Genomic DNA, 25,934 nt, shown 5'->3' with positions numbered 1-25,934 from the left:
ATGGTTATTGGTGTGTGATGATCTATACCCTCAAAAGGCTATAATAACAAGTAAATCATGCAAGTATACATGGCTTACAAGTATCATTCAAAGCAAGTAAAATTGGTAAACAATACCGAATATCATTCCACGGAGATTTAAAATGCAAAGAGAATAAAAAAAAAGTTAACTTTAAAATGAGATTTCAGAAAGGGGGGTTTTGGAAGCAATAAAGCTTCAGAGAGTAAATGACTTTGAGAGAGTTGGTAACTAAATACTGAAATGTAACAATAATTAAAATACAGTATGGATGCAAGATCAGGTTGGATTTTAGCAACGAAGTGCGGTGAACATTGCCACATCAATAGCTCTCTACAACACTACTGAATTGAACGGCCTCCCAAAGAAGTGCAAATTAGACCATATATTGAAAGTACACTAGGTGATGCATCAATCCCAAAATAGTACAGATCTTGCCTTTCTTTCCATATAGTTTTGCAACCCCTAAGATTACTGCAACTCTTTATAACCTATACAACACACTTAAAATGAATGTATGTAAATGATGTAAAGGTAAATTCTACAAGAAAAGTAAAGAGAAAGATGGAAAGGTTGCTGTAGCAACAGACAGTAACGAAGAACAATTAAAAAGTACTTAAAAACTGCAAAATAATATTAAAAGTAGCAAGGACCTAAAGCTTAGATGAAACTTTGTTTCTGATGATCTTGTAAAACTCTCTACTTGTACACCCTAAACAAAAGACTAGCCCCCATATATATAGTAGCAAAGGGGAATCAAAAGTACAAAAGTTGAAATAACCATTGGTTATTAACCAATGTGTAAAACAAAAAATGCTTAAGTACAAAAGATGTTTAAGTACAAAAGTAAGGTATCTTTCAGTGGCATCTTCTTTCATGATCATCTACTAGCAGTACTAGAAGATTGCCCTCCTCTAAAAATTTGACTTTTCAAAATATCTAACGAGATTGAGCAAGCTGTGCCAATATCCAGTGCTGCAGAACGTACACACCTGCTACAACAATGCTTATGTCAACATTTCATTCACCAAATACATAAAACATTGCAATTCCAGCATCCTCGCTCCATTGAATGTAAAACCATAAAATAAGAATAAAAGACTCAATATAGAATTGGAAAAGGTGTTAAATGAAGTGAAATAAAGTCATAGTTAGGTGTGAAAGTGAAGACTTATCATTTATGAATGTCATGTTATAACAACATAAAGCATCATTGCTTGAAAAAGTTGAAGGAACTTGGATTGGGTGCACCATTGCATGAGATAACATTATTTCTTTTAGTTGAAAGCACTGATTATAGAAAAATGTGGATGCGTTTAGAACCAGAGAATTGTGAGGGTTGGAGGTTGGATTAGACTTACGACATGCAAGTATAGACTACTTTTGTTGATGGGTTTGGTTTAGACTTTGCTTGGGAGGATATGTTTTTTTTATTAAACTTCGTGTTATGGATTCAAACGTATGTTTTGGATTTGTGTTTATTATTGGATTCAAACATATGTTTTTTATGGCCATCTAAAATGATATGTGTTTGTTTTTGGGAGAACTTTTATGTTGTTTTCGTGTTTGTCATGTTTGTAATGTATATTATTTTCAAGGTAATATGTGGATTTTGAGGAAGAACTTTTGTTAGTTATGATCATCTATTCGTATTGGAAAAACAAACTTTCATCAAGATTATAGTATATAAGAGATAACACTTCTGCCTTAACTGGATACGTATATACACTAGAACTATTACGCGAATCGAATACACAATGTGTTGAATTCATGCGACTTTCTCGTGATGCATATATACTAGTATGCAACCATTCTATACAAAATTGGTTGGAAAACAGTAAAATATAACTATCAAGGAGAAGATGGCTATACTTTTCACGATTATTGGCCATGATGAACACTTTAGAATGGTTAAATGGAGATTTCAGCACTCCACATAGACTATTCATTGATACTTTAGTGAAGTTCTATGAGCAACAATGAAATTTGCAAAAGAAGTTATACAAGCAACACCCTCCAAGGAAGCGTAAAATACATCTGAACGTTGAAAAAACCTTAGACGAATATTTCTAGTAAGCTTTCTATTATATTTTTGTAAAACCAAAATATACAGTTGTGTATGTTGATCAACAAACTTGTTATATCTTCTAATAAGTTGCATTTTTTTTAAATAAAGAGAAATAGGTGCATTAAATGAAACTCTCATACATGCATTTGTGTCTGTTGATCAGAAAGCTCGTTATAAAGGCATATGAAGAGGTGAAGATTATCATAATATTTTAGTTTTTTTTGTGATTTTAATATGTTATTCACGTATTTTTGGGCTGGATGGAAGGGTATAGCACGTGATGCTTGAGTGTTGAGAGAAGTTGTATTGGTCCAACCTCTAGCTTTCCATTTCCTCCATGAGATATGTACAATTTTTACTTAACGTTAAATGTTTACCATTTCTTATAAATTACATATAATGCACTTATACTCACATTTCATTTGGACTTAAATATTATCTTTATTATGTTGTTTATAGCCAACACTCACGGGTTTATGACACCATATTGCAATACAAAGTATTGGCTATCTGATTTTCGATGACAACGTGCTTGACAAAAGAAGAAAAGGTTCAACTATTCCCATGTGCAACTCAAAATTCTTTATCGAGTACGCCTATGGTGTCTTGAAAGAAATATTTCCAATTTTAAAGCAACTGGCTCCCAATCTATTTCGAATGTAAAGAAATGTTGTAATTGCTTATTTTACGGTTCATAGTTTTATAAAACGATAATCCACAATTAGTTATTCATGGATTACGACAATGACCTCTTGTTTATCCGAGGGACAACAAGAAATTGAGAGAGACGATGAAGCTGACATAGATGGAAGGCCTTTTGATACTCAAAACACTGAATACATGAGTAATTTACCTGATCAGATTGCGAATAAGTTATTGTTCAATGCATCAACTTAAGAATTGTTCAAAAAATATTATGTTGAATATAATTGTTATGTTTTTGTTTAATTCAGAACTAGAACAAGTAATATTATGCTTTCTTTGATTAATATGAAGTGTTGTTTTGAACTACTTATTTGAGTATGTAGTTATAATTGAAAAGTAATTTTTACATTCATATATATATATATATATATATATATATATACCAGACATCTATATTTCATTAAGAACTAAATCATACAGACGATTAAAATGGTAATTTGTTGTCATGTAGAATGTTCTTTCAAAATGGTTATCAAACAACCATATTTTATTTTGCACTATATCACATAGACCCTTAAGCATTCTGACCACTTAACAATTTTGCATCAAACCATTCAACAACTGTCAAACAACCACTTTGTTTTAATCCAAGTAATTTTTGAAATTCTCAGTGGGTACAACATCATCCATACTTTCCACAACAAGTTTCAATTTTCAGCACTTTGCATTTTCTGTTCACTTAAGATTTCTACAAGTTTACATTCTCTAAAACTTTTGAATTTTCTTGCACCTTTACATTTCAGGTACTTTACGTTTCTTACAACTTTTACTTTTATACATTTTATGCTATTTTCATTCATGTCTTTACTAATAATAGAAACTAAAACCCAAGATTGGGTGTGAGTAAAGGTTGAGAAATTAATTCTAAGTGTATGTGGATAATTGTTTTTACCATAGCAATCGACTCCTCTATGCACTCATTGTTGCAACGTTACATTTAGTAATATTTGACAGATTGACGCATGTTATTTTACTTAGATGGAGTTGCTTTGTACAACACAAATGTTAAACTTATAGATAGCTATTCTTTGCTGCACCAACCTCCATAAGGTTGCAACTATGCAGAAAATAATATGATATATACTAATTTTGCATTATATTCTCTGCCAATTGGTATTTAGTTTGAACTTTCAAAGAAGCCTATTCAAACTCGTAATGAATTTAAAACCTAGTTCTGCAACATATGTTGTAGCAAGGTTCTACTGTCCTTTTTTCTACAAACACATTAAATCTTATACAATTACTTGTCCACTTCTTGCAAGAAATGGTTCCAAACCCATCATCATCAAACCCTCTGTTTTCTTACACCATGCTTACCAAGATGAAGAAATCCATAAAAAAAAGCTGAAGCGGAGATCAAGAAGATCAGTGATGATTGGTGGACAAACAGGGAGAGACAGAATAAATTAGAGGAAGCGATCGAAGAGAAGAACTATAAAGCAATTGTAGAAAGAGATTCGAGATGAGAAAAAACTTGTCAAGGACATAGAGAAAAAGTACCCCGTGATACAGGAAATGATCAATGAAAAACAATACTGGATTGAATCTTGCTAACAACTTTATCCAGAAGGAAATAACAAGCATGTTATGTATCAATGTTGTTGTTTTCATTGATGTTTTTCATGGTAATGTTATGTATGAATGTGGTTGTCTTAATTTATGTTAGTTATGTTCATCTATGTTTTAATGGTTAATTTTTATGTATTTCTCATTCAAACTGCCATTTAGTATTAAAACAACAAAGTTACACTTTACAAACGTACATTTACTTACTTAAATCGTAAGTACCAAATACATAGTCTTGTGTAGTATCAGGTTGAGATGGACCACAATCGGTTGGTCGACTAATTGATCTTCAACGACTACTTGAACTTTCGTGAGTCGGGCTAGGAGCTGGCATTGGACTCGGACAATTATAACAAAAATTGACAATGCTGGTGGCATCGACTGCAAGTTTTCACTATCAGTTCCTCATCTTGTGACGGGGTACGATCGCGGTTATGTGGCCTGCAAGAGTTTTGTATATCCAAGGGAGGCGGTAGGACGGTCATACATTCGTTGGGCAACACATATTCAGCTTCTGGTGGAAGGGGAATTACTTCCTCCTTGTGTTGCACGATAAGAATCGGAGTTGAACCAAACAGAACAAAATTGGCTGCAGTCTTGAATATCTAAACTTCGAGCAACAGATATCACATGACTGCAAGCTATACCAGAAAGTTGCCATTGCATGCATGTACAAGTCTTAGCATGCAAATCGCACGTTCCTTTATTATACATGTCATCCGCTTCAAACAAGAAATCGCTAATGAGATATACCTTACAATTTGCACTCCTATGGATTCTCTTTTTCTATTTTCGTCTTCGCCTAAGGTGTCACCACATTCATCATTTGAGCTGCAAATATTTGATAACATTAGAATATGTTACATAATCAAACATATAGTTTTGGATGGTTGCATTTTCATCCGTTATGCCGACGTATAAAATACCATTGTTGCAATGTCGCCCGATAAAATTCGACTAACATGGTTATCAGAAGGTAACGTGCAAACCGGGTTACTGAGTTGACGGACTCCGCTATTGGAAGTCATTGCACGGTAACGCAATCCAGGGAAGTGCGATCGTGCCCATCTAGCGTAACCAACTTCCTTGTGATAACTAGGTTTCAGACAACATCGGTTGAGGTAACCTTATGTGATTATTATGCGAAATATGTGATGACGTGCATGTTATTTTGATAAATGCATGAATCATGTATATATATATATATATATGAAACTACGAAATACTATCCATACATGAAAGGATGATGATGTGTGTGTGTATATGATAATATGCATACATGAAATGTGATTAAAATATGTGTTACCTTCGTGATGAAGTAAAGTTGGTTTTAAAATAATAAACCCACCGCCCAAAAGAAGTTTATATTATTAAAACCACTCACCGCCTTTAGTAAGCATACAAAAAGGAGATACAAGATAAGGATTATCTTATCTTTACTTCTAAAAGCTTTTGAGAGAAAAAAGGTGTGAGTGTGGCGGCGAAAGTGTTCTTGAGAAGAACTATTGCTCAGAAAGTGATTGAGGAAATATGTGTATTTGAACCTGCAAATTTTTGCTTATAAAGTGAGTTTTTGATACTAAAACCTTTATATGAAGTTATTTAAATTGTTGGATTTTGATGACTTGATATTTGGAAGAAGTCTGGTAAATACTATTTTCCAACAGTTTAAGGATGCGTTTATATGATTCTGGATTTGGAAACTATTTTGGAAAGATAAAACAGATTCTGCTCTTTAAAACAGTTTTGGGATGATATCCTGTTTTAAAGATACAAAGAAGATTTTAAGCTTGGAAATAATATTGTAAGAACTGGTTGTTCTTGAGTTTCAAGGTTTTAAGGTAAAACTGTTTTGAAACTATTATTGGTTAAAAACTATAGAGGATATTCCTTCAAGACGGTTGTGACTTTGGTCTGTGTTTGTTTGGAATTAATCTATAGATTTTGGTGGATAAAACTATGGAAGTTGTTTCATCAAGACGGTTGTGACTTCGGTCTGTCTTTATTTGGAACTAATCCATAAATTTTGATGAGAATATAAGGGTGACATATTAAGGAGAGGTGTACCTTTGGATATAAGGGTGGCATTTGTATTTGTGATATTATAGCTCTGGCTATTATGTCTTTTAAGATTGCAAGAGATTTGAGTTCTTACTTATTTGTAATTTGAGGACTTAGAGATGTTGCTCTTATTAGAGATAATAGTATTGATGTTATTGAGAAGGGGAAAACTTGGGTTATGGCCCCTGGTTTTGGATAAACTCTGTTTTGGAAAAGTGTTTTATTTATGTGGAACTAGAGAGGCTCTGGTTGTTCCTTGAAAGGAACTAGAGGGGCTCTGGTTTGTCCTCTCAATAGAACTAGAGGATTCTGGATATTGGTTTGATATGAATATAAGTCTTTCTATAAAGCTTTTACTTAAACCAGAGGCTCTGTATCTATTAGATAGGAGCTCTGTGTCAAAACTATATTTTAAAAGATGTTTCAAAGATTTTATACTTAGAAACTTTTCTTACAACGAAGACAGACCAGAGGGGCTCTGGTTGGCATGCGCGTTGAACCATAAGGTCTTTGGTTGGTCTTACATTTTGAGCCAGAAGCTCTGGCTAGTAGAACCAGAGCTCTGGTCATACAAGATCATTTTTAATATATGTTTTTATACTTGGAAAAACTATTTTAATTATCTATGGTGTTAGTCTATGAATGTTTATGAGGATTCCATTTGAGTAAGAAATTCTTGTTGGCTTAACCAGAAGCTCTAGTCTAGTAGAGGAACCAAAGGAGCTTTGGTCCTGTTGCCTTATAAAATATTTTCTAAGTCTTGTCTTTAGAACCAGAGGACCGATGAACACAAACAGAATATGGATTTACATCTTATTATGTGAAATGATTTATTTGAATAATGTTTTGGTGATTTTCACTCTGCAACTACATGGAAAAAGGGATCTCACTAGACCTTCAGGTCTAACCCTTATTTTGTGTTTCACATATGTATTGCAGGAAATGCATAGTATAATGATAGTAAGGGAAAAGGGAAAATGTGATTTGTTTCCTATGTGCATAGCTATATGAAGATCAATGGATGTGTTTTGGAAATTAGATGTTATGTAGTACAAGAGCATGTATTTTGGAATTTTCTGGTTGTGTATTTTGTAATGTAGTCTCTTGTATTATGGACCTTTGTGGGTTTAAACATGTATTTCTTTGTATGAATTATTTGTTATATGCAATGTGGAAGTTGGGGTGTTACATTCCTCAAGATATTGAGCGACGTTAGATAGAGTGTGTCGCATCAAATCCATAGTAGCTTCAAAGTCCGACATCCTATAAGCTTTGCATGCCTCCCAGAACATCCACCTTTTTCTTTTATCTTTACTAGAGGTTAGGCGCAAGTTTTGGCTCAGATGCCGACAACAAAGTCTGTAGTGCGCGTTGGGGAATACAGTTCGTATAGCCAAGTCGATTGAGGCAGCCCTATCGGTTATGAAGGTTACATTGGGCACTTCACTGATACGCTGCCTCCGCTTATGTAAAAGCCATATCCATGATGGGCCACTTTCTGTCTTCCCCATTCCCATTGCAATGGGTATGATCTCGTTGTTTCCATCCATGTTGACCGCTAAGAACATGGTGCCCACATATGGCCCCTTCAGATGGGCACCGTCATTATAAGGAGCAGTCTCAGCTGTCCTAGAAATGAGCGAATTTGCATATGATAAACCGAGAGTAGGTTAAACGACGATTCAGGGGTCCCCCTCAACAGTTGCAAAGCATACATCTTTGCTCTCCATGCTTGGCTGTAGAAGATGCTAATATTGAACCGTTGGTTCACATCTTCCATAATTTCTTTTCCACGGTACACTCTCCTACAATTCTTTAAACTCCCTGCCAATATATGACCCAAAACCTTTTTCTTCGCATTACAGTGGTTTGGGTGAACTTGGGACCTTGAACATGTGTGTTCATCATGCAATTTCTGTACATGAAACATACTGGTACCATCAATGAAAACAACCACTAAACGCCAATCACAGTCCGGAGCAGCAGTGACACACCGCCTCATACCGGTGTTTGGTTGATTTCTTAACCTTGATCTGAAAGTTTTCATAAGTGCATTTCAATCCCAATGTGAGCTTCAATGCTTCCTTCGAGTCAAAGTTTTGGAGAACTTTGACATATGATGTAGGCTGGTAGGAAATGTTTCCCTGTCTACTTTTGATAACAGGTTCTAGGCAAGGTGTTGGTTTGGGCATACCTCAAAAATTATTCCTTACCGGCTGGATTTCTTCAACATCGAAGTTATCGTCTTCAAGTATATTCAAAATTTCTGTAGCAACAGAAACATTTTCAGCCATATCTACCTCCCACAAAGTTTTTAACTGTTCTGGAGACTAGATCAGGTACGGGTTGGGAGACTGTCTCGGAGACATGTTTAAATCTTGAACCAAATAACTGTCATGATAAACAATATTTTTTGGTTCAAAATATGTATTTCCACCAACACCACCGTGGAAGAAAGTACTTGGATTTCCACCACTTCCACCACTGGGGAAGAAAGTGCTTGGATTTCCACCACTACCACCACCAGGGTAAAATGTGTTTGGACCATATGGATTTGCACCACTACCGTCGGGGAAGAGAGTGCTTGGATTTCCACCGCTAACACCACTGGGGTAAAAAGTGTTTAGACCGCGGGGTAAAATTTGATGGATTACGACACTTGATGGATGTCCACCATAACCACCATCATCGACCACAAAGAGTGTCAACATTTCTGGTAAACTTTGACGAATGGCGTTATGGAACATTAGCACATCGTCGTCATTGCTTAACTGGTATAATATTTGTAAGGAATTCATTTTATAAAATAAAATGAAATGACTACATAAACTTAACTTTTTTGTAACACGTTTAACCAAATCAGAATGCGCTATTGGCAAAGACAAGCGTAATACATGTACGGGGCAGCTTAACGGAAGGTACTCTAAGACACCAGTTATCTTTTGGAATGAACCGCCACTTCGAAGATACATCAAAACATCATCACTTTGACGTGATTTCATATTTGTGTTTAAGGGTGATGGTAGATTGTGTTTAATGGGTTAAGGGTTAAGGATTGTGATGGTTTATTATGTTTAAGGGTTAAATGGTTGTGAGAGTAGAAGATATGAGAATAGAAATGAAAAATGAGGTGTGAAAAATAATCAAAGAGGAGGTTGGTATTTATAATGAAACTTGTTGCACTAAAAGACGAAATATGATTCAACCCAAAAGAAGGCTGGATCGCCCCCGAGGGAAGATCCAATGAGGTGGAGGGCGATCCCATATATCGAGGCATACAGTGTTTGGTTTTCTAAAGTAAATACATGTGGACGCCACAAATTAATTTTATATTTTTTTGTACTTTTTGTCCTTTTTTGTCAACATACATGAGGATCGTCCATCATGGTCAAACCATGCCCCCGAGGGGTGATTCATATGGTTAGTTTGGCAAATCCCGTAAAAATGGTTATTTTGTTAATACATTAAGTATATTCTGGTAATTTTTCGTGAAAATCTCTTTTTTAATATACTTTAGTTAATATGATAATAGTTTAAAATAAAAAAGAAATGGATACAAAATAAATTAAATAACTAACTATAAGGGTGCAAAGTGGAAGTTAAAAATTAAAAATAATTTGATTTTAATATTATCTTTGAAACGTGGAAATTATTTGGCTTTAAATACTTGTACCTGATACATAAGGGGTAATACCTTTAAATTTTCAACTCTTAACCGTTTAGCATGCTTATATATATACTAGTTTTGTAACTGTTGTAATACAACAAAATATGAAACTTTCTTGTAAATAAAATTTTAATTAATTATTTATAAGATGTTTTACACTTTAAATTATGACGTTGTTTGCAAGTAAAATGATATTTTAATAATTAGATGAGAAATACGAAGGCTGAAACCTATAAAAATCATCCATCAAATAGGGGGTTTTTGTTTTGAAGAAATAGTTCATCTTTTAATCTCAAAAGAATTTGAAAACTTTGTTTTGACAACTTCAGTCTTCTTCCCATCTTTGAAAGATCAGTGGTGTTTGTAAACATTAAAAATATCATTACATTATATTTTTCAAACAAGAAAAAACTATAAGGCGAACTTTTCAAAATAGAACTATGTAAAAGGACATGATATATTGAATATTGAAATTACTATGTGAGTTTAAGCAGTTTATTTTATTTTTAATTATCATGTTGAACGTGGAGGTTGTAAATGTTCAAGAATTGCACATAAATCAAAATGTATACCTTTAAAAAATTCAATAATCGTTTATCATGTTTTATAATATAATATAGATAGTATAGATAGATAAATTTAAAAATTAAGAAATATAAAACAAATTAAATATAAGTTTTAAAATAATTCAATACATTATTTAATAACATGATAAAATTTAATATATTCAATATTGATTTATTTTAAAGGTGTTAATGAGATGATTATAATTATATAATTTATAAAAAATGAAATTTTAATAATATGAGATTATATATATATATATATATATATATATATATATAAGCCTATTCAAGGGAGAACTGACTAGTTTGTGGTAACTGTGAGATTCAATCTCAAGCACAAATCAATAGATAAATTAGAAAATTCAAGGGAGAACTGACTAGTTTAAGTATTTTCTCTCATCTCTCCTCTCTTCTCTCTCCGTCCCCCGTCCTTCGTCCTCCGGTGATGCTATTGTGATATCTAAAAATATTGACTCTGTTAAACAAAAGATACAGTGTGATATCCAAGCACATATAAAATGCATTGTGATACCACTGTGTTATATCTTCGATCGACCGCACAAACGATCTCAGTGTGATACTCAAACACATATAAGATGCATTATGATGACTATGGTGTCACAGAAGGACGGTGGCCAAAGGACGGGGGACTGAGAGAGGAGAGATGAGAGAAACTAACTAAAATGTTTTTGCATTAAAATTTCAATTCAAAATTATTAAAATTATAAATTTCTTAATTTATCTATTAATTTATGGTTGAAATTAGAACTCACGATTAACAGAAATTAATTAGTTCTTATTTGAATAGGCTACATATATTGTTGTTAGAAAATTAGAAAAATGTTAATAGAACAAAATTACCTTAAATTAAACAAAAACAAGTAATGTAATAAAAACACCATATTCTTGATATCTGATGAATCTTAGGGACCAAAAGTGTAGTTTTAGTTAAAAAAATAAAAGAAAAGTAAAAAAAAGTAGAGAATATATTGGAGGTGGTTTCATTGACATTTACCTCGAGAACTAAACAATAATAAAAATAAATGAATAAATAGTGGTTAGCTTTTGGGAAAATAAATGCTTAATAACAACTCCCCCCTGCCAACCCTTTCCCATCATCACCTTCCTCTTCTCTCTCTCTCTCTCTCTCTCTCTCTCGTCAATGGAGGAGCTTGAAACTCCTGCTAACAATGCCGCTGATCTCATCTCATTCTCCGACGACTTTGACAGCGCTTGTTCTACCCCTTTTGTTAGTGCTCCTTCCAGTCCCGGCCGTGGTCCGACCTCTTCCTACGGCGGTGGATTCTTCTACAGCGCTCCCGCTAGCCCTATACACTTTATGTTGTCTTCCAATCTAGGCTCTTCAAACTCCACTTCTTCTACTCCTCTTGAAGGAGCTGGAGGATCTTTTGAGTTCGAGTTCACTGCCAAGCAAGCCGCTCATGGAGCACTTCCCACTGGATCCATGACTTCTGCTGATGAACTCTTCTTAAACGGTAAGATCCGGCCGATGAAGCTGTCCTCTCACCTCCAACGTCCTCAGGTACTAGCTCCATTGCTTGATGTTGATGAGAACGAGATCGGAGATGGCAGTGACGACGAGGATAAGCTTGGGAGAGGCAGAGATTTGAAGTTTCGAGACAGATCTAAGTCGTTAAGGAGAAGAGCTAGATCTATGTCACCGTTGAGGACTAACAACGCATTTCAATGGCTGGAGGAATTTGAAGACGGTAGAGAATCAACGGAAATCAATGAGATCAAGGAGAAACTGGAAGCCGAAGATAAGGCAAAAGCTGACGAAGATGTTCAAGATGCCGAAACTCCGCCGTCTGGTGCATCTTCACGGTCGTCCTCCGTCGGCCGGAGCTCAAAACGGTGGGTGTTTTTGAAGGAATTTCTATATAGAAGCAAGAGCGAAGGACGAAGCAGTACAAGTAGCAATGGCAATCACAAGTTCTGGACCTCATTGTCCTTTTCCCCTTCAACTAACAAAGACAAGAAATCATCTGATACATCCGCCGTGAAGAATAAAGCAACAACCGCCACTACCGGAGACGGAAGTTCCACGGCGGAAGGGGCAAAAACCACCGTCAGAAAGGCCGTGAATGGGGTGGGAGTAACCGGAAAAAGGAGGGTGGCGCGTTCAGCACACGAGCTACATTACACCACGAATCGAGCACAAGCAGAAGAGCTGAGGAAGAAAACATATTTACCCTACAAGCAAGGTCTATTGGGGTGTCTAGGGTTTAGCTCTAAAAGTTACGGCGCCATGAATGGATTTGCAAGAGCTTTGAACCCTGTTTCATCAAGGTAAGCGATGATCGAAAAAGGGTTTTCAAGTTGGGGATTGTATAAATTTTTTAGTCGAAATATGTGTTTGATTTTGAATCTTTAAGCAATGAATGAATCTATATATTTGAATGCTTAATTTCCCTTGTTGATCCAGAGCCCACAAATCTTTGGATCTTAAAAGATTTGGGAAATTTCAAGACAATTTTCTTCATCTCTACTCTCCCTTCTGCCTTTGTATTATTATCAAAAATCTTGATTTGGTTCTTAATTTTTATTATAGTTGCTGACAGTGACAACTCCTTTCTTCTGTTATGATTACATCTTTGTTACCAGACTAGAATGAGTTGTGCTGCTTTACTTACTTGTACCTTGATGCATGGATAGTTGTAAGTTGTAACACACACACACACACAATGACAATGTTATTAAGGGGGTGTTTGGGAAAGCTTATTTAAGGTGCTTATCAACTTATTTCAGTCCACAACCGCCGATAAGTTATTTTGAGTGTTTGGATGTGAAAAAAAAAAAACTGCTTATACCGGTGCCAAACCGGTAATAAGTTGTTTTTGATAAGTTACTCCATCTTGACTTATTTGACATATTACCCTTTTAACCCTCTCATCGCATCCGTCTCTCCTCTCATCGCATCCGTCTCTCCCCTCTCATCGCCGGCAAGTCCTCTGGTTTCTCATCGCCGGCTTCCTGCTTCTTCCTTCGCTTTGCATTTTGGTATAGGGTAGAAGATATACCTGCTTCTTCCTTCGCTTCCTGCTTCTTCCTTCTTCCTTCTTCCTGCTTCTTCCTTCGCTTCCTGTTTCTTCCTTCTTCTTCCTTCTTCCTGCTTCTTCCTTCTTCCTGCTTCTTCCTTCGCTTCCTGCTTCTTCCTTCTTCTTCCTTCTTCCTGCTTCTTCCTTCTTCCTGCTTCTTCCTTCGATTCTAGGGTTTCAAATATGAACCCTTTTTCTTCAACCAACTTCCAACGATTCTAGGGTTTCAAATATAACCTAAAAATGAGCTGTCCTTTTTGGTCATTTTGCATTTTGGTACCGCTATAAGCTAATCCAAACACTTTTTACAAAACTCCAGTTTGATACCGCATAAGTTAATAAGCACTTTTACAAAAAAGTATAAGTTGTTTTAAATAAGCTTACCCAAACACCCCCTAACTTCAAAAGAAGCCCTTTAAAGATTGTATTGAAGTTCCTCTTGTCCTCCTAAAGTTGTGACAAAACACTTTATGGTGAGCATTTGTAGGAGTTCCTTTTCTTTATGAACTTAGGTTTCTAGCTTTAACAACACACTAATATATCTATATGCTCTTTTTGGTAAATTGTATGTAACAATCATCGAAAATACATGTCATTAATTCAAAATTTCGTTTCAAGACCGAATGATTGTCTGTTGGGGGTTGTTTGATATTTGTTGAATGGTTTGGTATAGAATGATTAAGAGGCGCTCATGATATAGTACAAAATGAAATATAATTGTTTAGTAATTATTTACAACGAAATTAGAGTGTTGATTGGTTAAAGGAGACTTAAGATACAAGAGGGTTTTTGGAACCATTAAGAGACATTTTTTTTTGCCAAACAAGATTCTTCTCTTAACAATTCATAGATTGTCTCTTAACGAAACTATTAAGAGGTAAACAAACAACACATTAGGTTCGAACGCCTAAAGGTTTGCAGTTTGAATCATTGTATTTTGTATTACAAGATTAACTTCCATGAGCGTTCTAAGAATGAATCAGATAAGTCATTTGGGGTAGCTTAATTGATAAGGTCTTTGGTTTCATCAATTGAATTCTTTTGAGACAAACCCATCTTTTGGGGTAGCTTAGTTGGTAAAATAGAAAGGTTTGCTTAACAGTTAACTTTGGGCTGTTTGCCAATTGCTGAATAATTTGGTGCAGAATAATTAAGTGGTCAGAATGATTAAGAAATCCTCATGATATAATGCAAAATGAAATATAATTGTTTGGTAATTATGTACAATGAAATTAAGGCTCTTAATGGTTAAGGGAGATTCAAGATATAAAATCATTTAGAGGGTTTTAGAACCATTAAGAGGCATGCTTTTTTTTTGTCAAACAAGATTCACCTCTTCAAGCTTCAAAAGTTGCCTCTTAATAGAAATATTAAAAGGAAAACAAACAAACCTTTGATTATGTTACATTAAGCCAAAGATTGTGGAGACAAATGCATGTGTAGATTTTTGGGGCATAGTAGAATTAATGTAGCACTTAATTTATTGCAAAATGCAATGGACATCGATTTTGGAGGCATTCAATTATGATATTGGTTGGTATGAGTTTAGTTTTCACAAAATCATTATTGTTTGTTAGTTGGTTCTTTATTTTTCATACGAGGTAATTTATTTAAGTGTTCTATTACAAATTGTTTTTAGAAACGTGATAAATTAAAAATTAAAAACTAAGAAATTAACACAAGCAAAATTCAAACCTGCACCTAAGATGGGGAATAGTCATCAAAAACCAACTCTACCAAAAAAAACTTATGCTTTTATCGTAGTTTTAAAATATATTCGGTTGCACACAACAAAACAATACGGTGTCACCTTTCACATCACTAAATCTTTTACACTACACAGAGGAGCACAACGATAACTCGTGCCCTGTATACACATAGTTTGGTTGCACCCCTGGTCTAGTGGAACAAGTGAGTTGCATTTACGTATTTTGGAATTCAAATATCGTATCATATAATTATTGCTTTTAGAAATTTTATTATATAATATAAGGGTGTTGTTATATCTATACTTGTCTATATTAAAATGAGGTTAAATAATAAATAGAATATTAGAATATAAGTTATATGTGAAAATAAATTAGTAGATAAATAGGTATGTTGCTTGTTGAATCGTTTTGTTACAAAAAATTGGTTTATAATTTTCTTGAAATCTTTGTATTTGAAACTTAAAAAAAAAAACAAGTACATTTCAAGTATAATAATTTATGGTTTGATAATAATAATTTGTTTTATGCTATGTTTGATAAACTAGATGAGAAATTAGGGGCTGTGTACAGAATTCTTACTCGGGTAAGAGCTTACCCAGTCAAATTCCTTACCGGATGAGTATGACATGGACCAAGAATCTTACCTGGTAAGCATGAAGACAAGGACTGAAAGTCTTAACCAGTAAGTGATTATACTTATGTTATACTAGAAGAGTACCCGCGCAATGCAGCTAGATACATCTCGATTTTAATGTTCTATTTTATTCTTTATTTTTGTCGATTTTATAATACGATTTTATGTGTTATTAAGAAAACAATAATGATTTTATTTTTGAATAAAATATAAATTTGAAGATATCATAAAAATTTGAAAAAAAAAATATATCAATGTTAATATCAAATCAACTATTTAAAAACTCTTATTTTTTATATAATTTCTTTAATTAATTTATTTTTATTATAATTTAGTTTAAGTTTAATAATGAAATAATATATTTTTAGTTTAATAATATAATATTTTATTAAGATAATAATTAAGTATTCTGTTAGAACTCAATGATTATCCTAATTATATTTTAGATTTTTTATATTTAAAATAAGATGTTTATCCTGTATTTGATTATGTTTATCTGCAGTTAGTTATACGAATTCAGATATGGAGCTTTAATAAGTTGTATTTACGCACAATCTACTTGTAATCTTGAGTTTTAAGTAACATGCATTAATAAAGAATACTTTGTGCATAAAAAATGGTTTTTAAATTTTTTTATCAAATGCTTTATAAGATAGTATAGATAAGCTGTTAGGAAAAAAAAACTATTAATAAAGAAAACATTTTTTCCGTTTAAGGTTGTAAGTGAAGTTTTTCATGTGAATGTCGCTTTTTTGTTTCAAAAAGCCAAATTAAAAAGCTTTACAATTACAAATATTATTTATGTTTCTTGTATTAATTACGATTAGAAATATTATTTATGTTTGTTTTAAAAAAAGCCAAACAAAAAAGCTTTACGATATCCAAGTTTCTGTGTAAACAGTCCAAAAATCTGGAAAAAAAATGTCTAATGTAAATTTTTTGTAATACACAGATAAATTCATTTCTAAAGGATAATACTCGAATTACCTAAACTGATAATTTAAGGTTTAACATCAATGAATTACAAACCAAACCTTACACAACGTCTAGGTTAGGGGTAGGTGTTACTAAAACCCATTAATGGTTGCTATCTCCAAGGCATGGAAGACATCCCCAAATAATTGATTCCTCGTGCCTCTAACTAACACGCAACGCAATACAGTGTTGTTAAAATAGTTCCCCAACAAGGAACTGTACATGCCGACAAATAAAAAGTGTTAAGTTTAATACCTAGTGAGTTTAAGCAGTTTTCATCATTAATATAAAATGTTTAAACTGAAAAAAAATGCAATTTAAATCGCCATTTCCAAAAATAAAATATGTTTATTATAAAAACAACATCTTACCAATATCCATTATTTTCATGAAGAAAACTCGTTAATCAAAGCCCTCATTTAGTATGAAACCAATACTCAACACTCACACAAATCGTGTATAAAGTTTAATAAGCAAATACTGAAAACAAGAATAAAACTCTATTATTCAAAGCACCAAAACATGGATAGGGTCCAATATACCAAAACTACAAATATGGATAACCGTCCATACATGTAACGACACTGATCTATGAGGCCAAAACCTAAAACACAAGAGTCATGGCGCCTGACTCCTCATGAGTTCATCATCGTATACTCAAGGTCCACTCAGCAAGAGATCCCCTTTGCAATACCTACAGTATCTAAGCCCGACTAATAAGAGTTTATCCTAACAATACTGACACGATCCCGGAGTTCAATCCTATATGGGTTCGTCTCTGAAATACCAACACGACCACAATGCTTACTCGAGCATTGGTCTCAAAATGAGAACATCAAAACTGTTTACTTATCAAAACGGCTGACTCACATGCCCTATGGATCCATTGCATTGTAATCTCAATTACATGGTTCTAAATGAATGACCAATGTACTCAAAACATGTAATTTTCAAATTAATATGCAACACACGTCAAAAACTCAATCAAAAGCATTATTACATCTTGTTCCTTGAGATTGAGTAATTTAAACTGGACAAATGTCCGCAAAACTTATTTAAGCCAAAATCAAACCAATAGACCCCACAATTACCTGGCTATTCAATAAAGGTCGACATAAGTCAAAATAATGTATTTACGCAATATTTATGCAAACTCATGCTCAAAATGTAATTTGTTCCACCATTGTTAGGATAATTAGTCTCCAAGTAAGAACCAAACAATTTATACTTCCAAAATACATTATAAATGTATTAACATCAAATAATCCTCATAAAATACAATAAACCATCAAAAACCACATTCTTTACGATCATTTATTAAAATTTCCAAAATTCTAGAATATAAGCATTTCTCGATACTTTATAAAATCAAATGTGCAAAAATGCAATATCCTCAAGAAATCATTCACATTTCATAAATCTTAAAGAAGACACTTTAAGTCTCCAAAAATAGACTTTTGGCATGCACATAGTTTTCATAAAGCAACTTGAACTCACATTCCTAGGTTAGGTTAAACCTAGTTTCCAAATTCATCCGCTACCTTTCAAAGGTTGAAGACATGAATCTATGAGTAAATATCTTTAGAAATCTTTTCTAAAACCACAAGGGTGGTGCTTGATTGGTTTGAGCTTGGCTCCAAAGGTCAAAAGTAACAGGAGGTCTCATGTTCAAATCCAATGAGAAATAAGAATTCCCTTGTGGCCACGCATGTTCAAATGCGGTGACTCTGAGCTATCTGCAAAGCAGGTGGTCGCCTTGAGATTAGTCGGCTCGCATAGCGGGTTGGATATACATGTTAATCAAAAAATAAATTCTCTAAGCAACAACCCAAGTCTACAAATGTCCCATATATTAACATAAATTTATAATCCCCAAAGATTCCTCAAATATAGAGCTCGAAATACTCGATAAACTTACCTCTTTAAGAACCTGAAACCTTTCACCCAAAAGTCTACAATGTAGATCTTCATCTCCAAGACAAACCTTGATTTCAACCAAAGTCAAGAAATCTTGAGACTCCAATTGTGGATCTTCAATCTTCATTTTAATCCTTTCATTTACCCTCAAAAGCCTTTAAGAATCATCCCGTCTAGCACCCTATCTTGTGTTTTCAAAGTGTTTTTTGACTTCATGAGCAATCAAAGTTGCATGGAAGGTGCCGTAACACCTAGAATGACTCCCGATACAACTTTTCTTCACCACAACTCGACCACGTCCTTGGATTTACATGTCACATGCATCCAATCATGGTTAACCACAAATTGGCTTGTTGAAACAAGTCTACACCCGTAAGCGATTAAGCACAAAAACAAGTGTTACATCGTGTGTATGATCGGATCTCGAGAAGTTCTTGTAAAGATTTTACATATCCTTTGAGACAGTTGCCTTACGACTCTGCTATAAAATCCTAGTTTAGCCTCTCATTACTCTCGGGTTCTCGTTGGTTCGTTTATTTGGTTGTTAGGGTTTACTTTACATTGTATTTTTGTCTTCTCATCTTTGTATTTTCTTTCGTTACGGTTCAGTCTACTTTTAATTGTTGGATTAGGTCTCTCACTTGTGTAATTTTTATTACCTTTTTTTTTAATATAATCTACTACTTTAGAAAAATTATGTAGTGAAATCTATTTTTCCCTCTATTGTGACCCATCTTCTTGCATAAGTATTAATCATTAAAAACTATAGGCTGAAATCAGACATAGTCTCTATAACCTTTAACCTTATGAGGGAAAATCATTTGATTTTTTAGAGTCTTCAGCTCTATTGGATTTTTGATTATTATTATTATTATTATTATTATTATTATTATTATTATTATTATTATTATTATTATGATGGATGCATGTAAAGGAGAGAATAGTAATAAAAGTAAAGATGGTAGCTAGAGAGAGACCCACAATAACAATAATAATAATGGTGACATTATTGAGGTTGTGTTACACTGCCCAAACCTCACCTCGTCTTCTCCTGCTTGTCTTCTACATACCTTCTATATATTTTTCTTAATAACCACCTCCCTCTGCATTCCTGCTGTTTATATATATATATATATATATATATATATAGGCAAAGAGAGAGAGAGAGAGAGAGTAGTGGATCCAGTATTTTTGTAGATCGAGAGTGTATGGGACCTCGTTCACGGCATGGTGTTTTTAGCTGAGTCGTCCGATTTGTTTTTAACGGTGGACTCAGAATAAAGTCGTTTTTAGTCGAATTCCATCATTTTTTATTGATTTTTTAAGTTATTTGGTTCATTTCAAAAGGGTTTTTTTTGGTTTTATGGATGATGTTCCTTGTATTTTCTAACATCCCAAAGCACCCCCCCTTCAAAGTTTAGCAGATGAATCTTTTATATAAAAAAGATCTACTTACAAAAATAAGTTAAACCTATATACAGAGGACCACACTCAAGAATTAGTAGGTCCCCCCTTTATATATACAGTTGAAATTAGAATTTTATTTGGACAATCCTGGCTTTTTATGTTAGTTTTTGCACATTTCAACTTTCATTGATAGTCTTTCAAACTTTTTGAGGTTTGAGGCGAATCAAAATGATTACCATTGAGAAATAAATCCAGGTTAAGTTGTTCAGTCTTATCAAATGTGAAAAGTGTTTAAGTTCAAATTTTTTATATACAAATATCATATATTTAAAGAAAATGTCAAAGTTTATGTAATAGAAATAGAAAATTAACGTACTTCTTCATTAATATCCGTAATTTATGGAGTATTTTGTTATATTATTAGCACAATAACGCTTAAAACTTATCATATTAGCGACTATCTATTACTTATAAAATTCAAATATTCGACTCTCGTAAGTTATATGTATACAATAACATGTTGTAAATTTCAATTCTAATTGATTTGAAAAAGTTTAGGAAATATTGTTATACTATGATAATTAAATATAAGAGTAGTAATTTTATCTATTTGAAAAAGATATAAATGTTTATAATTATTTTTTTATGTATTTTTTTAACCATAAACTAGAATTCTAAGACACGACTGAAAAGTGTTTATAACAATTGGAATTTTATTCACTATAAGTTTTTATATCGGTTGTAATTTATTCAGGCAAATAACTGATCACCGATAACTTCAAACCGATCTCATACGAAACTTACCTCTAAAACAGTAGCCAACGACTGAGTCTGGTTAACTAGGAGGATGGGATCCATGATAGAATTTAAATTTGTCTTGTATTTAGGTTAAATCATCCTGTCTTTTATGAACTGAGTTAAATAAATAAAACATGTAAAAATTATAATTAAATATGATTATGTAAATTTATAAGGTAAACAAACAATAACACAAATGGTTTTAATTAAAGTTTTGGAAAAATAGATGTATTAAAGAGCAATAACATATAAATCATTTAGATATTTTGAAACATGAGATTTTTGGGACAACATGCATTATTAGTTTAGGTTTCGTCTATTAAATGCTTACCTACCTCCCCGGATGAATATGGTAAAGATCAAGAATTTTACTCGATAAAAGTGAACCAAGGACCAAGAGTCTTATCTAGTGAGTGAGGGCGACGACTCTTACCACGGTAAGCGCTTACCGAGTAAATTGTTGCATGCGATATCGTTTTGGTGGACTAAAATCTTACCTAGTAAATATATGATTGTGTTAAATTTTACCAAAAAACACTTATTGGATAAGTATTTAGTAAACCATCCTTTGGTTTTATTATAAATTATATATAATATTTTATGAACAAGAATGGGTTTTTATATTATAAGCTTTATAATTATAAATAAAAAAATAAGAAATAATTTAAAACTGTTGGGAATAGGACAAAAAGGCATTAATATGTTATTTAAATAATAATATGTATCAAAATCAAAGTATGTAGCCATAAACATCTCAATTCCATATGTCAATATCTTGGAGACACATGAATACCCAATGAAAGTTAAGTTGAAGAATAATAAATAATGTGAACAAAACAAAAAAACAAAGAACAATGACACCAATCATAATATATTCTCACAAGAAAAGACATTATGGTTTATTTCCTCCTTTTTCATAAAAAGAGTTGATATTTTATACATATATTTAAGTTGAGAACATATGCTTATTCATTATGAATATGACTTATTGATATGAACAAAATGCTTTTTTTTTTCCAAGGTTTTGTAATGTTTGAGGATGAACTAAAAATGAAATATATAGAAAGATATAGAGGCTTAGATGACTGTCTAAAGCTGGAATCAGTTGATCACATTCTTTTATTGAGCTGGAAGTTTTCAACATTCCTTGGCTTGAATGACTAAAAATGGGTTAGTATTAAAATCCTATTAAGAGGTCGTTGCTCTTTAATTTCAGACAAACATGTTACCAAATGGGTTAAGCAACATGAAAAGTTAATCTTAGGTATTAGGTCTCCATGGGTTTCATAATATATCATATCCCTGTTACCAAATAGGTGATATATAGTAATGGATTCAGATAATGTATGGGGGATGAAATTTAAACAATTGAATGTATGGAGGTTTATTTTGATATTTCACACATTTTATAACATATCCAATAACAACGAAATCTGAAAGGGAACCAACCTACATGCTAGCCCTTCTCTAGCTATGTCATTGATGGTATATGATTTGCATAGGAATCAAAACTACTAGACATCAATCAAGCTCCAATTCATTAGAATGAGTAGTTGTTCAAGGCTGAGATTTTTCTTACTTTATGTCTACGTATTTTCCTTCATATACTAGTTTGATGTGAAAGTTGAATATCTTTTGGTTGTTTCCTATAATGAGCAGATATTTGATAAATGGGATATGGTTGTCACATTATGCATAAATGTGTCATATTAGTGCAACTAAAGTTATCATAAAAGGCCCTGATACCATTCTTGAAATACATGAGTCATACACTCAGTGGAAAATAACCATATTCTTCCAAGAACCCATTTGAAACAGAGTAGTATAGGTGTTTCAAAATTTTACCAAAACGAGCAACTAAGCTTTAATGTCGTTTCTGAAGCTAAGCCAATGAACACAACTTGTGGCCTCCAAGGTATCCACACAAATGCTCTACTCCAGTTGGCGTCCTAAGCCAAGAGATGAGATCATCTTCCTACCTCAATGCTGCAAACAGTTTTCATCTCCTTAGAAGAGAGTGTTGATCCTCTCTCTCATTGATTTGATGATAATCCCTTTTCTCTTTCACGTTGTATTTGTGTTTCTGTATTTTCAGTTCCAGCGATCTTCACTGAGTATGTTCAGTAATCGCTGAAGAACTTGCATTGTAAATCTATCAGAGACATCAATACTTCAAGAAGACAACATTCACACCAAAGAACCTTTAACAAACGTCGAAGACTGAAACTGAAGATTAGAGACCGGCGAGTACGTGATCTGAAGCGGTATTCAATGATTACAAGCCTATCTACATATGTGTGAAGACTGCTCAAACTTCAGCTAATGATGATGAGACCTTCAGGTCATTCCAGCATTCAACGATCAAAGGAAGCTTGCTTATCACGATTGTTGTTGTCTTGTCCTTATGCACACAAAGGACAAAACCCATACCCTTACAAAAGTTAGTATGGTACGGAGCCGACTAGTCGACTCTTTGTCCACCAACTTTAAGTAAGGATGTCTGCTCATAAATAGTGCTTTTGTACTATTCACTGTAGCAAAGGACAAATCTTCCTCTTAAGGCTTGACACGCACTCTAAACCTACCATATTGCATTAAATGGACATTTAATGCACTGGGTATAAATAGAAGTGTTTCTTCTCCAGGCAGAGGGCGCGCATCTCTCTCTCTAACATAATTCTTACTTCAAGCATCTTCTAGCTTAAAGTAAAGGATCTTTCATTTAGCAACTTCTTTTCTTGTAATTGCTAAAGTTTTGTGTGTAACCAAATATTGTTTAGATAGGTTTCTATTACCTTATCTTTCCGCAAACAATCTTGTAAAATCTGTATTGATCTTCTCTATCAATATATATTTTAAATTTGAAAATACTGTGTTTGTATTTATCCCCCCCTTCTACAAACTGTTTCTCTTCTTATAGACCCTTACGGGACCAACAAGTGGTATCAGAGCAGTGTTTTCTCTCTTACTTTGTGTTTGGCTATTTTTCTGTATTATTTTATCTCTTAGATAACTTTACTGTTTACAAATGGCTTTACAAATTGCAAACACACACACACATACAAGATAATGGCTCTCTTGCCAAACCTCCCCGGTTTGTCCGTGACAACTTTAGTCTCTGGAAGAACCAGATGTCCCTCTTTCTGGAAGGTGTGGATCCTGAAATTCCACATTATATAGAAAATGGATCATATATTCCATTTGCTATTGCTCCGGCTGTTCCAGCAACAACTACGACTGCCGCGATTCCTGAACGGCAGATTCCAAAGCTTCCACATCAGTGGAGCGATGAGGACAAGAAGAAGATAGCTATAGACACGCGTGCTCGGTCTATAATAGCTATGTCTCTTCCTAATGAGATCTATCACTAAGTGATGAAACTCAAAACTTCTAAATCCGTATGGGATACACTTTACGTCCAATATGAAGGAACCACTCAAGTTCAGGAGATTAGAAAGATCAATCTAGTAAGACAGTATGAAAGCTTTYTCTGTGGAAAGTCTGAGACGCTGTCTGAAGTACATCAAAGATTTAATTGCTTTCTTATTGATCTTAGGGCTGTCGGCAGAGAATATTCTAATTCTGAAACCTTGACTAAGTTTCTAGAATGCCTTCCTGAGTCTTGGGACACCTTTTCCATGTGTCTCAAGATGTCAAATGACATGTCCCCTCTTCCTCTTCTAGTCTTTCTGCACTAGATACGCTGACGGTTGATCTTTACAATGCCTTCAATGGCAAATCAAAAGCTGAGATGCTTAATGTTGATCTTCAAGAGAAATTGAAGATTTGTCATTCTAAGATCAAAGAATTGACCTCTGTTGAAGAAATCTCAAAGATCAGGTCATTGTAAATCAAGCCATCACTGTTGAACGTGAGAAGGCTGTCACTGAGCGTGAGCGAGCAATCGCTGAACTCAAGGCTGAGAAAGCTACTATTGAAGGGTGGTGCAAAGCTTCCCTCAAGGCCTCTGAGATCATTAACGCTCAGATTCCGGCCAAGAAAATGATTGGTCTAGGATTATCCTATGATCAGGAAGAATGTGTTAAAGACAGGTCCATGCTTAAATTTGGTACCTTTGTCTCTTCTATTCCTAACACTTCTTCCTCTCAGTCCTCTTCCTTTACTGAGAGTTATCTGGAAGGAACTCCTTTGAGTTCTGGGTGCAAAGTCAAAGGTAAATGCACTGTCATAGCATCCCGTCCTAAGAAGTCTAACAAGTCTAATAGATCTAAATCTATTCCTTCAACTTGTAAAACTTCTTCCTTTTCTGGGACTAGGAAATTTGAATCGCATCAGAAATCTAGGTCACAGCTCAAGGTGAACTTTTCACCTAAGGAATCCAATTCCTCAAAGGTTCCTTCAAGAACCAATGAGAAGGGAATCCTTGGAGCTGGTCCCACTTCTAGTCTGATACTTCCTTGCCCTAAAGCTACTCCTAGTTTTAGGAATTGTAAACACTGTGGTGAAATCAACTAAGGCTGATGGTTCACCAGCTTTGAGTAAGAAAGTAACCAAGGCTGAGAAATCAACTAAAGTGAAATCATCCACAAAGGCTGCTCCTGCAGTCAAAGTGAAGAAAACCGTTGAAGCCTTTTCTTCAGGCTCAGTGAAGACCACTCCTGCTGAAAAATCTTCAGCATCAGACGTTGTAATCCCTACCACTAAAGTCTTTTCTTCAGACTAAGTGAAGACTTCCGCTGAAACTACCTTGGTAGTATCAAGGATTGTTTCTCTTTCCATTCAAATCTCTTCAGGTTTAATGATGCCATCTTCTGATAATGATT

At 33.8% G+C, this 25,934-nt stretch overlaps 1 protein-coding gene across 1 annotated transcript; it reads left to right on the top strand.

Moving 5' to 3' along the window:
- Positions 1–11,766: 11,766 nt before the first annotated feature.
- On the top strand, positions 11,767–13,079 carry LOC112519676. The gene has a single exon (XM_025127893.1). The coding sequence runs from the start codon at positions 11,814–11,816 to the stop codon at positions 12,963–12,965; it is 1,152 nt and encodes a 383-aa protein (XP_024983661.1). The 5' UTR covers positions 11,767–11,813; the 3' UTR covers positions 12,966–13,079.
- The last annotated feature ends 12,855 nt before the right edge of the window (positions 13,080–25,934 follow it).

The sequence above is a fragment of the Cynara cardunculus genome (genome assembly GCF_001531365.2).
Source record: "Cynara cardunculus var. scolymus isolate 2C chromosome LG 10, CcrdV1, whole genome shotgun sequence".
NCBI lineage: Eukaryota > Viridiplantae > Streptophyta > Magnoliopsida > Asterales > Asteraceae > Cynara > Cynara cardunculus.
The sequence above is the reverse complement of the archived record's forward strand: the minus strand, read 5'-3'. Positions and strand labels throughout refer to the sequence as shown.

Coding starts and splice junctions, on each gene's coding strand:
- LOC112519676 (XM_025127893.1), top strand. CDS start 11,814: ATGGAGGAGCTTGAAACTCCTGCTAACAATGCCGCTGATCTCATCTCA.